The sequence below is a fragment of the Leptopilina boulardi genome, unplaced genomic scaffold (assembly GCF_019393585.1).
Source record: "Leptopilina boulardi isolate dan_hultmark-lab unplaced genomic scaffold, ZJU_Lbou_2.1 LbouV2_1, whole genome shotgun sequence".
Classification (NCBI taxonomy): Eukaryota; Metazoa; Arthropoda; class Insecta; order Hymenoptera; family Figitidae; genus Leptopilina; species Leptopilina boulardi.
In genome coordinates, this window is record NW_026137640.1 from 1,064,155 (window position 1) to 1,079,011 (window position 14,857).

Genomic DNA, 14,857 nt, shown 5'->3' on the forward strand with positions numbered 1-14,857 from the left:
ATTTTAAAAATATTCACATAATTATAATTAACATTTGAATTATTTAAATCAAGTCAAATTTAAACAAATATTGATTTCAATTTTTTTTTTAATTTCTCTGGTAAAAAACCTTAAATATTCATTTAGGTATAGTGCGTAAGAGATGTTACGTCTTATGTATCGTACGTATAATTTAAATTCTATTATTATTAAAAAATAAAGCGATCGGACTTTCAAGTATACGAAATTTTTTCCTATTTTATTTATTCTAACTGTTATTAAATTTTTGGAAATTTATTATTCTCATATTTTTTTTTAAATATAAAATTATGTCTACGGCTAGAATTTCGACATAAATTCATTTAATTTTCGTAATATTTATACGTATATTATCGTGTTTTACGTATTTTTATCCTATAAAAATTTTGGCTTGCGTGTCGCTATTCGCTTTCACCACGTTTTCAACAATTCATTCTGACTCAGTCCTAATGAAACAATATTATGAAAGCAAAGGAAAAGTCAGTTTTATTTAAACAAAATTTTAATATTCCTTGATGAAAAAAAAATTATGTTAATCGTCAAATTTTTATTTATATGAAAAATTTAATAATTTTTATAAATAAAAAAAAATCAAATAAATTTAAAAAAAAAAATTTATTTAAATAAACAAAATGAATTTTTCTTTATATTTATTTTATAGTTTTATGTGTTATTTGTGTGTTAATGTTTATGCCGCTGATAAAATAAGTGAAAAAAATGAAAGTTTATTTGTTCCAACTCGAGAATGGCAAATTGTAAAAAAAGGTAAATAAATTTTTATTTTTTATTGAAATAAACCAATTGTTTTTATTAATTGTTTTTTTAAACAAATTTTTTTTTATTTCTCATTTTTATTGTAAAAAGGTACACCAATTCCCAAAGGACTTCATGTGAGACATAATTTTGAAACTGGCAAAACAGAGGCAAAATTAATTGACATCAATGATAAGTCAGAGGAATCAATGGAAAATAAAGAGGAAAATCGAGGAAAATCATTAATCATTCATGCAGATGAATTGCAAAAAGAAGAAAAAGAAAAATTGACGAATTCTTTTTCGAAAATACCAATTGAAGAATTAAAATTAAAACTAAAAAATATCAAGTCAGATGAAATGAAACCTATACAGGATGTAAGATATATTTTTAAATAATTTTTATAACTTAAAACATATTTGCTTATTTTTAAAAAATTTTTATTCTAATTTTTTTTTTTTTTTTTGCAGAAAATAGAAAACATTCAAAAGAAATTTAAGAGTTATCAAGAATTGAAAAAAGAATTTGAAGCTCTAAATATGAATATTTCCACTGAAACGGAATTAATGAAAGATTTTTTTGAACGATTTTTGGCTAATAAAGATTTTCTTAATTTGAAAAATCACGACAAGAAGAAAGTTAAAAAAATTGTTGATATTTTGGATGATCTAGAGTACTTAATTCATCAAATTGATAACGCACAAGTTTTCATCGACATGGGAGGGTAAGATACAATTTTTTAAAAATTCATTAATTTCATTTAATTAATTTAATTCTTTTTTTTTTAGCCTCACGAAGATTATAAGTCCTTGTTTAAATTCAACAAATGATGAAATAAAATCTGAAGCATTAAGATTATTAGGTGCAACGGCACAATCAAATCCAAAAGTACAGGCAAAAATAATGGAAACTGATTTTATTCAAAAACTTTTACATTTATTATTAACAACTGATAATATTGAAATAAAATCCAGATGTCTTTTTGCAATAAGTTCACTAATTCGTCAATTTCCAATTGCTCAAAAAGTATTTTTTGATCATGGTGGACTTGAAGTATTTGCAAAATTATTGGACGGCAATCAATTACAGCCACAAATTAAAATAATGAATCTAGTCAATGATTTGCTTATTGAAAGAAAAAATATTATTGAATTTAACGATGATGAAATACGTCGACAAAGAATAAAAGCATATTCAAGCACAAATTTTGAAAAAAAACTTTTAATGCATGATTATTGTCTTGAATTAATTAATTTTTCAACAAAAGTCTTTCGTAATATAATAACAGGCAATTTTATTGATCAAGCTAATGAACTTATTCAGACAATTGTTGAAAGTATAATTACACTGAATTCTGTCTGTGAAATTGAATTTGTAAAAGTAAGAAATACACTATTACCTTTAATTAATAGTGTATTGAATATTTACAAAAAACGAAGTTTAATTAATGAAAATGAAGATGAAAAATTTGAAGATGATCTCATTTTAATTTTTGAGAAATTAAACGCTCTTTTACAATCTTCTCACGATGAATTGTGATATATTTCATGTGCTTATGATTTACAATTTTGAAATATAAGAAAAGGAAAGTAATTTTTAAAAATTTATTTATATAAGCGACATAGTTTTTATTAGCTATTTTATATATTACTGTTAAATGAATTGACTGATTAAAGCTAATTGTGTAAAAAAAAGAAGAATTTTACTAAAAACCTCACAAAAAAAATAAATGAAAGGATTTGAAGAAACTAGACTATTTTGGAATAATGACGTTTATTTACAGTCATCGCCGGTTATATATAAGTATACAATATAGTAATAATGAAATTCTTTGATTAATCAAATAATTAAAAAATATATATTTATACTAATTCTTATGAAATCAGTAATTTTTAAACACAATTTGAATATCAAAGAATTTCTCGTATAACATGTTTATAATTTTAGAAAAAATACAAAAAAAATGTTCCTAATATCGAAATTTTAGAACTTTAATCACTGGATTAACATGTTTTTTCTAAATGAAACCCGCACAATTTTTCGACGCCGTATCATAAAATTTTCTGTCAATTAATTTGATCTTCATTTTCAAAATTAATCAAGAAAAAAAAAAAATTCCTATAAAAAATCAAAAAATATGAAAATGTGCATATTTGTAAAAAATATCTAAACTATTTTATATTTCAACTATTATTTGATCAAAAAAAAAAATTTTTTTTTTCTTTTATTTCCAATATAGTATTTAATATTATTTTGTAACAATGTGATTTTTATGAACAATTTTAATATACAGATCGTAGATCAATGAAAGGCTCTTAGCTTCTAATATATGCGATATATAATATATTGAAGGTATTTAAAAAAATATATTAAGTTCGATCCAATTCTGTTCGCCCTCACTTTTTTTTTTTTTTTTTTTTTTCTTTTGCGAACCTACTATTTACAGCCTTAGGAGGAATTTAAAAAAATATGCATGTATAATACTGTGAAAAAAATTACATATACATACATTAATTTTTAATTTCCATTTTTCCTGTGCGCGAAAAAACTGACTTTTCCTGCAAAATAACATTTGTTTTTCTTTTCTCTCCAAATTAAGGATAAAGTGGAAGCCGCTCATAATATCTTTGGAGTGTTTTTTTTTTTTTTATTTTGCTTTCATTATCAAAATGATTTTAAAAGCAGCAAATACTGGCCTTGTTTATAATTAAATAATTAATTTCGTTTTTTTTTTTTTTTTTGAACAAGATTTTTTTTTCTCTTGTTCCGACGTGAATATAAATCTATTATCGCCAAATGCATAATTTTAAATTGCTTCCTAATACCCTGATTTTTGCTAGATTTACAATTAAACAAAAAAAAAAAAATTTCTAGCGCAGGGTATTTTATTTCACCTGACGAAATGTCGAATTTTAATTTATATTTCACTGTGTCAGGACACATTAGTAGAAAATTACAAATTTGAATTTAAAAAAAAAAAAAAATTTATATTTACACTGATTTTAGTCGCAAATTATAGTCAAAAATGCCATAATTGTTATACCAGCGAGTAGAGCACCCAATTGTTTTAAAGATTCTTTGGGATTTGTTTCTTTGAGCAACTCTGGTAAAACTGATACCAAACCAATGTGTAAAAATCCTCCTGCTGTAAATGGAAGAATCCAACTAGTTCTTGACTCTGAAAAGTAAAAAAAAAAAAATATTTGTTTTAAAAAATTTCAAACTTTTTTTTGAAACTAAAAAAATTTTTTCAACCAACCAACACTGTTTCCACTGCAAATAACAGCAACCATAGCACCAAAAATTCCGCCACTTGCTGTGATTAATTGTGCTTTTGCTGCATCCCACCTGCTAAAACCACTTCTCAATAAAATTGCAAAATCTCCAACTTCATGTGGTATTTCATGAACAAGAATTGCAAATGTCGTGAGGGCGCCCAATCGAAATGAAATTAAAAATGAACCACCAACTGCCAAGCCATGTGTAAAATTATCAATACAATTTGCCATTAAATTCAAATATCCCGAAATATGTTTTGGTTTTTCAATTTTTTCTTCTAATTTTATTTCATTTTTTTTATATTTTTTAATTAAATCAAATTCATTTGAACATTTTGACGAGAGTGATACAAAACCATTCGTATAATATTCATTAGTTAAAATATCATTGCAAGATTTAAATCCATTTTTTTTGATAATATTTGAAACAATTTCATTTTGTGGATATATGAGAATTCCATTTTTTGTCGTTGTTTTATAACCGTTAAATAATTTATTGAAATTTAATTTTAATTCCACAACTGATGGATGTTGATTCTCTGATGTATTTTTTAATTTTGTTATAATATCATTATCGGATGATGTGAGAAAATTATTATTCTCAAATTCTTTGACCTTTTTGAAAAGATAATCGTCAGTTGATTTTATTTCTTTTTTCTCCTCCATCTCGTTAGAATTATTTTCACCTTCATTGATAAACATTTTCTCAGCAACAATGAAGACTAGAAAACCGAACAATACCCAAAGTCCACATGGTAGTTGACTATTATTATTGTGAGCTAAAATCAAATTTTATTTTTTTTAATACTCGTGATTTTTAATTTTTTTAATTAATTTTTTTATTTTATTTGTTTATATAATTTAAAAATGTTTTTAAGAGATCAAGGTAAATTAAATAAACGTTACCTTGTGCAAGAGTTTTACTGGCCCATGCTTCTGGCAAGAGATGTAAAAATACATCTCCAAGCAAACCTCCAACAGCAAAACTTAAAAGCAATTTAAGCGTACCTGCGCCTGCTGTAATACAAATAAAAAATTTTTATTATTTTTTTTTATCCCCATTATTAAAAAAAAATATATATTTTTTTAATTATTTAAATTCTATTTTATGAGAAAATAATTTTTAAATAATTTTAACATGTGCTGATTATTATTATAATGTACCTGTTTATTATCTTACAAATTATGAAAGTTATCATTTAATTCAAACTAATGTAAACAGAAAAATTTCATATTTATCTTTACTACTCATAAATCACTTTGACTCATTTTGATTGATAATTTCCTATATTATACTTAATTAATTTTGCCACTAAAAATAATAATTATTTATTCATTAATAATTATTTTTTTTTGCTTTATAATTATTGCATAAAAAATAAAAAACACGTTTTGTTGAATTTATAAATATGGATAAATATTTTAACAAATATTTTTATAAATATTTTAACAAATATTTTTATAAATATTTTTTAAATATTCAAATAAATATTATTTTTATAAATATTTTAACAAAAATATTTTTTAAATATTTAAATAAATATTATTTTTATAAATATTTTAACAAAAATATTTTTATAAATATTTTAACAAAACTATTTTTATAAATATTTTAACAAAAATATTTTTATAAATATTTTAACAAAACTATTTTTTAAATATTAAATAAATATTATTTTTATAAATATTTTAACAAATATTATTTTTATAAATATTTAACTATTTAATTAAAATTTAATTATTATCCCAAAAAATAATTAAATAAGATAAAATATTTTTAAAAAAAATTATTCTTCATTTTTAAAAAAATTATTAAGAAATTCTATATAGTGTTATAGTGTTATAATGGCACACATAAACTTTATTAACACTTGTAAAGAATATTTCCTATTCATATTATATCTATAGTATGAATGAAACGAATTAAATTTTCTATTGTAGTCATTGGCATTAAAGCTTTTAAATTTTAATACTTTATAATGTATTAAAAATATTTTACTATACGAATATTTTTTTTTTAGAACATATATTTTATCAGTAAACATTTATTTGTTGCTCACTAATTGTTTTTTTTTTTTTTTTAAATACACCTGGGATATCAAAATATTTTTATTTTTTTTATTTTATTTAAAAAAATTTTTTTTTTTATTTAAAAATAAAAATTGCAATTATTAATTAATAATAAAAATTGTAATTTTTAATTAATAACAAAAAAAATAATTTTTATAAATTTTAATTGTTTAATAATTATACATAGTATTATATATAGTCAACAGCAGATCTTGATATTGCCAATTGAATTTATCTATTTCGTGTGAGTTTTTTGAGATAAAACTTGATTTTATGATAGCGAGACAAAAATTTAAAACAAGAATGCGAAGCTTTGTCTTTTAAAGACAAAAATATTAATCTTGAGTAGTTGAGAATAATGATAAGAATATGCTTGAATTCATGAGAAAATATTTTCAATTTAGACCTAAAAATTGCGATATAATTCGACATTGAATAAATATTAAAAAAATTTTATTTATTAAAAAATATACCACAAAAAAATTTAATAAAATAGTTTTTTTACAAAAAAAAAAAAGTGCACTTACGTGCTGTAAGATAATATTTTTTTTATCAAAGTAGTTTATCAGTGAAATTTTGTTATTATTTTTTTTTTACTAAAAGTTGAACAGTAAATTAATAACAAAAAAAAATTATTTATTTCAAAATAATAATTTTTTAAAAAATAAAGATGCAATTTAAATTAAATAAAAGTAATTTTTATGAAATTATAGTATGAAATAAATTTAGTGATAATATTTATTTGAGAACTTAATGAAATTACATATTGTTCATTTAAAAACGCGCGCCACTGTCATATTTCAGTAACTCGAATCCCATTGGTCGGGAATAGCGGAATCGGACTGCGCGTTCCAATGCGCAATCTCAGATGAAATGTTTAGTTCTCGCATTTGAGTCAAATTGTTCAAACGTATTTTTTAATATCATTAATATTTTACTATTTTTTGAGTGATTGATTATAAATTAAAGTGAAAGTATATAGTAAATAAGAAAGTGAAGTGTTTAGATAGTTTATTAAACCATAAAAAAGTTCTGGAAACAAAAATTTGGATTCATTCAAGTGCTGTCAATACAGGTACATTTTAAGGTTATGTTTCTCTTAGAATTTTTATATATTTGCAAAAAACATCGAATTTTATTTCAATTAATTATCAATTATACGATAATTTGACATATTTAACAAAAATATATATTTTATATATTAAATATGTAATTGAAATAATATTAGAAAATAATAATTAATTATAAATATGGGTATTTGCAATTTTCAAAACTCTTGGCAGTTTTATTAATATTTCTCTTCTATTATACTTAATTCATAAATGTTAAAATCTATTTATATTCATTGCTTAAAGTAATCCATCATACCTCTAATTTGATAACAATGACAAAAGTTTATTTGCTCATAAGTGCATTGATGTCAATAAAAAATAAAGCTTATAATCGCGAAAAGATTTAAGAAAATCTGTGTCTTGATTGTGAATATTAAATCAATAAACACTGACAATATTGTTGTAAAATGTTTGCAAAATATAATTAAAAATTTTTTTCAAATATTAAAGAAATTGATTACAATTTTTATTTACAATTACAATAAATTTTGTAATCCTTTACATTCTCAATAATATATTGTATTTAAAATTAGTCATAAGTTCAAAGGCTAAGTTTAGAACATTGAAATGAAGTTAGCATTGATAAAAGATAACAAAGTCAGTTTACAGGATGTTAATATATATATATTCTTTACTCTCAATGTTGTCATTTTATGAAATTGAGGTATATCGAAGACTATAAATATTTTGTTTTGTAATAATTATTTCTTTTCATTTATTGTTCAGTGATTATTGATTTTTTATTTAAAAAACCGATAACAGGAAACGGTAGAACAAAATTAAATTCACTTTTTTTTTTACACTGAAAACAAAAATTTATTTGATTCTAATACTTGATTACTTGACTATTATCAAATAAATATTTATTTGAACCAAATAATTTTTATTTGAATTGTATTTGAACCAATAATTTTTTTATTTGAAAAAATACCATTTCAAATAATAATTATTTGATACAAATAAATATTTATTTGATAATAATCAAGTAACCGATTATTTAAATCAAATTCTTTTTTTCTAGTGTAATTTTAATAGGCAAAATTCAAAGTACATATACTATTAAGCAAAAAAATATAAATTTTTCTTTTTTTTTATTAAATAAATATGAAACAAACATTTTCTGATGTAAGTCTACTTGAGATGATGCTAGATTTTGATTTGCATTTTAAATATAGGAAAAATGATAAATTTTGTAATTTGTACTTGTAATCATTTTTTTCTCATTGCAAAGTGTTATGAATAATTAATGTATTTATTTATACACACATGCAAGTCAAAAACCTCATTCTGAATTAAAAATAGCCAATCACCCTTAAGTGTAACAATATAGCATTTTCTATTTCTTTTCATAGAAAATAGGTTATATCAAACACATGCGGTTATAAATATACCATCACTGAAAAAAAAGGTTTGGTATTAAGAACCAAACATTCGGTTGGTATTTAATCAAAATTTTTTTGTTGAATCAACAAAATTTTGGTTCCAATCAAACTTTAGTCAACAAAAATCCTTTTTTTTTCTAATTTTGGTTGTGTCAAACAAAACTTTGATTGAGACAATTAAAATTTTGATTTAAAAAAAAAAATTTTGTTTGGTTATCAATACCAAACCCTTTTTTCAGTGGCAATTTTTCTAAATTTGATATGATCTTTGAAATTATTAAATATTTATTTGAATTTTTTTTTTTTTTTTTTTTTGCGTGTTATATAATATTAATAAATTATTAAATTGTGTTTACCTCCATTTTTTAAATTTGTCCCTGCTTCAATGGGAATAATTAACAAAGGAAGAACACCCGAGAGACCAACCATAAAACTACCTAATAAGGAGAAAAACCATGGTTGATATTCAAAATAATCCATAGCCACATTCCATGATGACCAATAATCTTCAATTAAATTATCATGAAATAATTCTTGATTTGTACAGTTTGCCACACATGCCGATGACATTTTTATTGAATGTTGATTTTAACAAAATATATATATATATATATAATTCACTGACCTCGGCAAAAATTTCGCCGAGATCTTATATTTTCCCCTTTAAGAGAAAAAAATTTTTTTCAAAAAATAAATTTCAAATTTTAATATTAAAATTGTGAAATTTCAATTTGAGTAGCATATAAAATTTTTTTTTTTTTAATGTCACGTGTTATCTAGATCTTCAGTCGTGATCATTTATCAATCACTTCCATCTGATATACATGAGGAAAGGAAAAGTGAAAATAACACTTAAAAAAAAGGTTAGAGATGATGCATTGAATTAATAGGTTGTCGTTGAATCGGAAGATTTCTTTTTTTTTCAATTATTTTCTCTTTGATTCGAAAAAATTAGGTGTCGGAGAAAAATAATGTATTTCAACACTGTCTTTCTTTCCGACAACACACTCGACGACCGACTAGTTTACACTGAAACTGAGTACGGACGCTCGAAGTTAAGCCGTCGGCTTACAATCGATTTTGATCTGCTATTATTTCATCCCGCATTGATGCGAGATAACCGATTAAATTGGCAGTGTCTCTGTCCAGCCAGGTTTCTATATAGTTTCCAAAAAAAAAAAAAAAAAACAGTTCTCTCGGCACTAAGATAAGCACACGTAACCTTACTTCCTCGGACACTATCTCTTCCAAACACTTCCCGTGGATTGTGATCCTTTCCTTGTTGAACAGTTTACGATGACTAAATGCGCAATAGTCAAATGCGCATGCTTTTATAGTTGTACTTGTAGTTCTGCGCAGAATTGAATGCAAAGACGAAGAAGATGAATATTACAAAAGAGAAAGAAAAAAGAGAGACTTTTCCAAGAACTAAGAATCATTTAGTCATTTCATGATCATTCATATATTGTTGTAGAATTAAAACAAAAAAAAATTTTAACTTTTGCATTTTGCAATTTTTTTTTTTAAATTTTATTTTGGCAAATTTTTGAAATATTGAATTTATTTTTTTATTTATATTCTTCTTTATCGAAAATCGTGAGATTAAGAGATTTTTTTTTTTTTTGCAAATTGTTTAAAAAGAGAGACACGTACGAAAGACAAAGTAAATCAATAAAATTCATGTCATATGACACATATAATTTGCAATATTAAGTGCAATAGAAATGCAATTATAAACGCATCAGACAATAATATAGATTTAGAACAAAAGAAATTATTCAAATAATCCGTTACATGGCTATTATCAAATAAACAAAATTTTTTTTATCAGATAATTTATTATTTGTGTCAATGAAATTAACAAAATTTATTGATTCGAATATATTTGAAATAAAAATTATAAAATTTATTTGAGTCAATAAAATTACAAAATTTATTGATTTAATTATATTTGAGTCAATAAAATTTTAAAATTTATTGATTCAAATATATTTGAAACAAAAATTACCAAAATTTATTAATTCAAATATATTTGCAACAAAAATTACCAAAATTTATTGATTCAAATATATTAAGGTCAATAAAATTACTAAATTTATTTGAATCAATAAAATTATAAAATTTATTGATTCAAATATAATTGAGTTAATAAAATTACAAAATTTATTGATTTAATTTTAATTAAGTCAATGAAATTACAAAATTTATTGATTCAAATATAATTGAGTCAATAAAATTACAAAATTTATTGATTTAATTATATTTGAGTCAATAAAATTTTAAAATTTTTTGATTCAAATATATTTGTGTCAATCAAATTATAAATTTTTTTGATTTAATTATAATTATAAGTCAATGAAATTACAAAATTGATTGATTCAAATATATTTGAAACAAAAATTACCAAAATTTATTGATTCAAATATATTAGAGTCAATAAAATTACAAAATTTATTGATTTAATTATATTTAAGTCAATAAAATTATAAACTTTTTTGATTCAAATATATTTGTGTCAATCAAATTATAAATTTTTTTGATTCAAATATATTTGTGTCAATAAAATTACAAAATTTATTTGAGTCAACAAAATTACTAAATTTATTCGAGTCAATAAAATTACAAAGTTTATTTAAATCAAATAAAATTACAAAATTCATTTGAAAAAAAATTGTGTTATTTGTTAATAGTTATTTTCCTTTATGAAATGCTTTATTTTAATTAATTCGTTTTCATTTGAGTTAGTAATTCCATATTTAATTAGTTTAAACAAATTTAATTTTAAATAATTCAGAGATTTTTCTATAGTAAATCAATTAATTTACATTAATTGATTTAAAAAAAATTATTGACTAAATATTGTATAAAAAAATTTATTTGATTCAAATACTCGATTACTTGACCGAAATAAATATTTACTTGAACCAAATAATTTTTATATATGAATTAAATATAAATTGTATTTGAACCAATATTTTCTGTATTTAAACCAAATAATTTTTATATTCGAAATAAATAATTGATTTCGAATAAAAATTATTTTGTTCAAATTAAATATTATTTAGTTCAAGTATAACATTTATTTGAGTCAAGTAATCGAGTATTTGAATCAAATAAATTTTTTTTTTTTCAGTTTATAAATATAATTTTAATGTCCGCGATGAGTATAATATTAATACTTATACGTCACATAGCCTGATCAATAATTGATATTTTATACAATGTTTGTTAAGTGTATCATTAAATGCTTATTTTAAGATATTATTTGAGCATTTCGATCAATCGATAAAAGAGATAGAATAAGAATTTTTTTTTCTGGTGCAGACATATGTATCAATGTGACAAAAAAAAAAAAAAAATACACATATATCTTTATTTTTATTATGTTTTTAACTTATCGCAATAGTCTTTAAAAAATAATAAAAGTTTGAATACACAACAAAATGCATAGATTTATATTTATTGCATTTACATATGGGCGCGTAGACTGTATATATATATATATATATATACTTGGGAATGAGTTATAAATAATGAAAATTAAGACGCACTACTTGATCAGAACTTTAAAACAATCGTTGCAACTTTCTTTGAATAGTAATCACCTAAGAATATATATTTATTTTATCAAACGTAGTATAGAAAGAATTTCTTACCTTATATAAATTTTCACAAATTTTTCATTAAAAATTGTTTTTGAATTAAAATAAACTCATTTTTGTGCCAAAAATAAGATGTTTTGAAAAATTATATTAAAATCCACAACAATTTTTTTATATTAAAAATTATAAAAAAAAATTTAACGATAAAATAACATATGATTTATTATTAACTTTTATTCTTATCAAAAATAATATAAAAAATTGTATTTTATGGGTCAGTTATAAGGGGTTATATAAGTTCTCAAAAAAAAAAACAAGGAAAATTTATTGGAATTTCTCTGACACGCAATATCAGGAAAACTACTTGTGATAATAGCTACACGTTGCGATGTGTCTGTACAGTTAAAAAAAAAAATAATAAAATTTATTCCCATATTATTTACTTTTCTCTTAACAATAACATATGGGAAATGCAAATTTTTTAATGATGAATTAAAGATAAACATATATAAAACCAACAAAAAAAAAACATTTATTTATTATATACAATAACAAAAGTTTTGCATTCATTCTTTGATCACTTTTTTTTATATAAAAAAAAACAATACATTCCTACGTTGAACCTCTCTAGAATACTATATATATATATGAGTATAACGCTAAAAATCTCGAAATTTTTCAAAATAATAGTTTTTCAAATTAAATTTGCATATAAAATTTTTAACAAGAAAAAATTTTTTCATTACTATATTTAAATTGAAATTTTAATGAAAATAGTGAAATTGAAAAAAAAAATTCCAGAATATAATCACTTTAGTCAAGCGATAATACAGATTCAATTGACGATCTGCTTTTCAAAGGCAATTTAGGTCCACCGAGGTATCTTATAGGATTATCGAAGGTTCTTCGATCACTTGATAAAAAAATCGGTGACATATTGATGACCATAGGAAAATTGTCATCTAAAATATATTTTTAAAAATTAGATGACGATATTTTTTTCTTTAAACATATATATGTTTTTATAAATTTTTATTCTTTGCATATAAATTTTTCTTAAATATCTATAAATTTTAATTAATAATCATAAATAATTATAATTAATTAATAAATAATTATATTTTATCGTATAATTTATATTTATTAAGTACATAAATGGAGATAAAAAGTAAATTAAATTTCTATTTTTTTTAAGAGAAAAACTCTAATTTAAAAAAAAATATTCACCGACCTGAAGTCGATGTTGTACTTCCATGAAGCTTCAATTCTCTCTTAGAAATGTTTTTTGAATCAGCCTGCGAAATAAAATACGTTTTATATTTCCAAAATTAATCTAAATTCTATTTATTACTAAAATAAAAATATTTTTTTAAATTGAAATTATTTGCTAAAATTAAAATGCAAAGAAAATTAGTTTTAATTTTTAAATAAATTAAATAATTAAATTTTTCATTGATTAATTTATTTTTGAATATTTGATTGATATAATTATTTTCATAATTTTCTAATGCATGTTTTCATTAGTAAGCATAATGCAAAAATTTTATTATAGCAAAGAAATTATACACTGAAAAAAAAATTTTTTTTGATTCAAATACCGGTGTATTTGGTTATTATCAAATAAATATTTACTTGAATCAAAAATATTTCTTATTTGAATCAAATAAATGATATTTTTGCTTTAAATACTGAAATATTTGATTCAAGTAAATAAAAAAAAAAGTAGTAAAAAGTAAAAGTAAAAAGTAAAAAAAAAAATTATTTGATTCAAATACCGGTGTATTTGGTTATTATCAAATAAATATTTACTTGAATCAAAAATATTTCTTATTTGATTCAAATAAATGATATTTGCTTTAAATACTGAAATATTTGATTCAAGTAAATAAAAAAAAAGTAGTAAAAAGTAAAAGTAAAAAGTAAAAAAAAAATTATTTGATTCAAATACCGGTGTATTTGGTTATTATCAAATAAATATTTACTTGAATCAAAAATATTTCTTATTTGATTCAAATAAATGATATTTGCTTTAAATAAGAAATATTTGATTCAAATAAGAAATATTTGATTCAAGTAAATATTTATTTGATAATAACCAAATACACCGGTATTTGAATCAAATAAATTTTTTTTTCAGTGTAACATTGGTAAAAAATCTCGAATTATTTTAAAACAATGCAACATTAATTTTAAGCATTGGTATTAGTTTTCATGTCACATTTTATACTATTCTATGTTATATAATTTTTTTTTTTTTGTTAGTGTTTTAAATAAATCTTGCAAGTTGATGTAAATATGATGAAAAATGTTATTTTATAAAGGAGAAGCTTTGAAATAATGATGAAAAGTAGAAGTTTGTCAAAAAAATCGTATATTTCTTCATTCACATACGTAACATGCTAAAAAATATAAATAACGTTCAATTTTTTTCGTTATATCACTATTAAAATTAATAACATAAAAAGTCAATTTTTTTTATGTAATAATACAATAGTAATAAAATTTACCGAAGGCACAGAAAAAGTATATATGAAACAGATGTAGAAAGTAGTTTTTAAAATTTTATTTTTAAACGTTTTTATAAAAGCGTAAAACATTATGCTTTTTATAAAAAAAATGTACCTTCGATAATTGATGCTTTT

At 21.2% G+C, this 14,857-nt stretch overlaps 3 protein-coding genes across 3 annotated transcripts in view; 2 read left to right on the plus strand and 1 right to left on the minus strand.

Annotated features, from left to right (window-relative positions):
• LOC127287939 (mitochondrial chaperone BCS1) overlaps positions 1–14,857 on the plus strand; it is a 34,577-nt gene that overhangs the window by 6,581 nt on the left and 13,139 nt on the right. The window lies entirely within an intron of this gene.
• LOC127287524 (nucleotide exchange factor SIL1) lies at positions 335–3,198 on the plus strand. The gene is made up of 4 exons (XM_051314541.1): positions 335–783; positions 883–1,148; positions 1,242–1,495; positions 1,560–3,198. Exons 1-4 carry the CDS (start codon positions 651–653, stop codon positions 2,308–2,310), a joined length of 1,404 nt encoding a protein of 467 aa, XP_051170498.1. The 5' UTR covers positions 335–650; the 3' UTR covers positions 2,311–3,198.
• Positions 3,125–9,934, minus strand: LOC127287864 (zinc transporter ZIP13 homolog). The gene is made up of 4 exons (XM_051315032.1): positions 8,970–9,934; positions 4,956–5,066; positions 4,031–4,828; positions 3,125–3,949 (listed from the first exon to the last, which is right to left on the minus strand). Exons 1-4 carry the CDS (start codon positions 9,181–9,183, stop codon positions 3,774–3,776), a joined length of 1,299 nt encoding a protein of 432 aa, XP_051170989.1. The 5' UTR covers positions 9,184–9,934; the 3' UTR covers positions 3,125–3,773.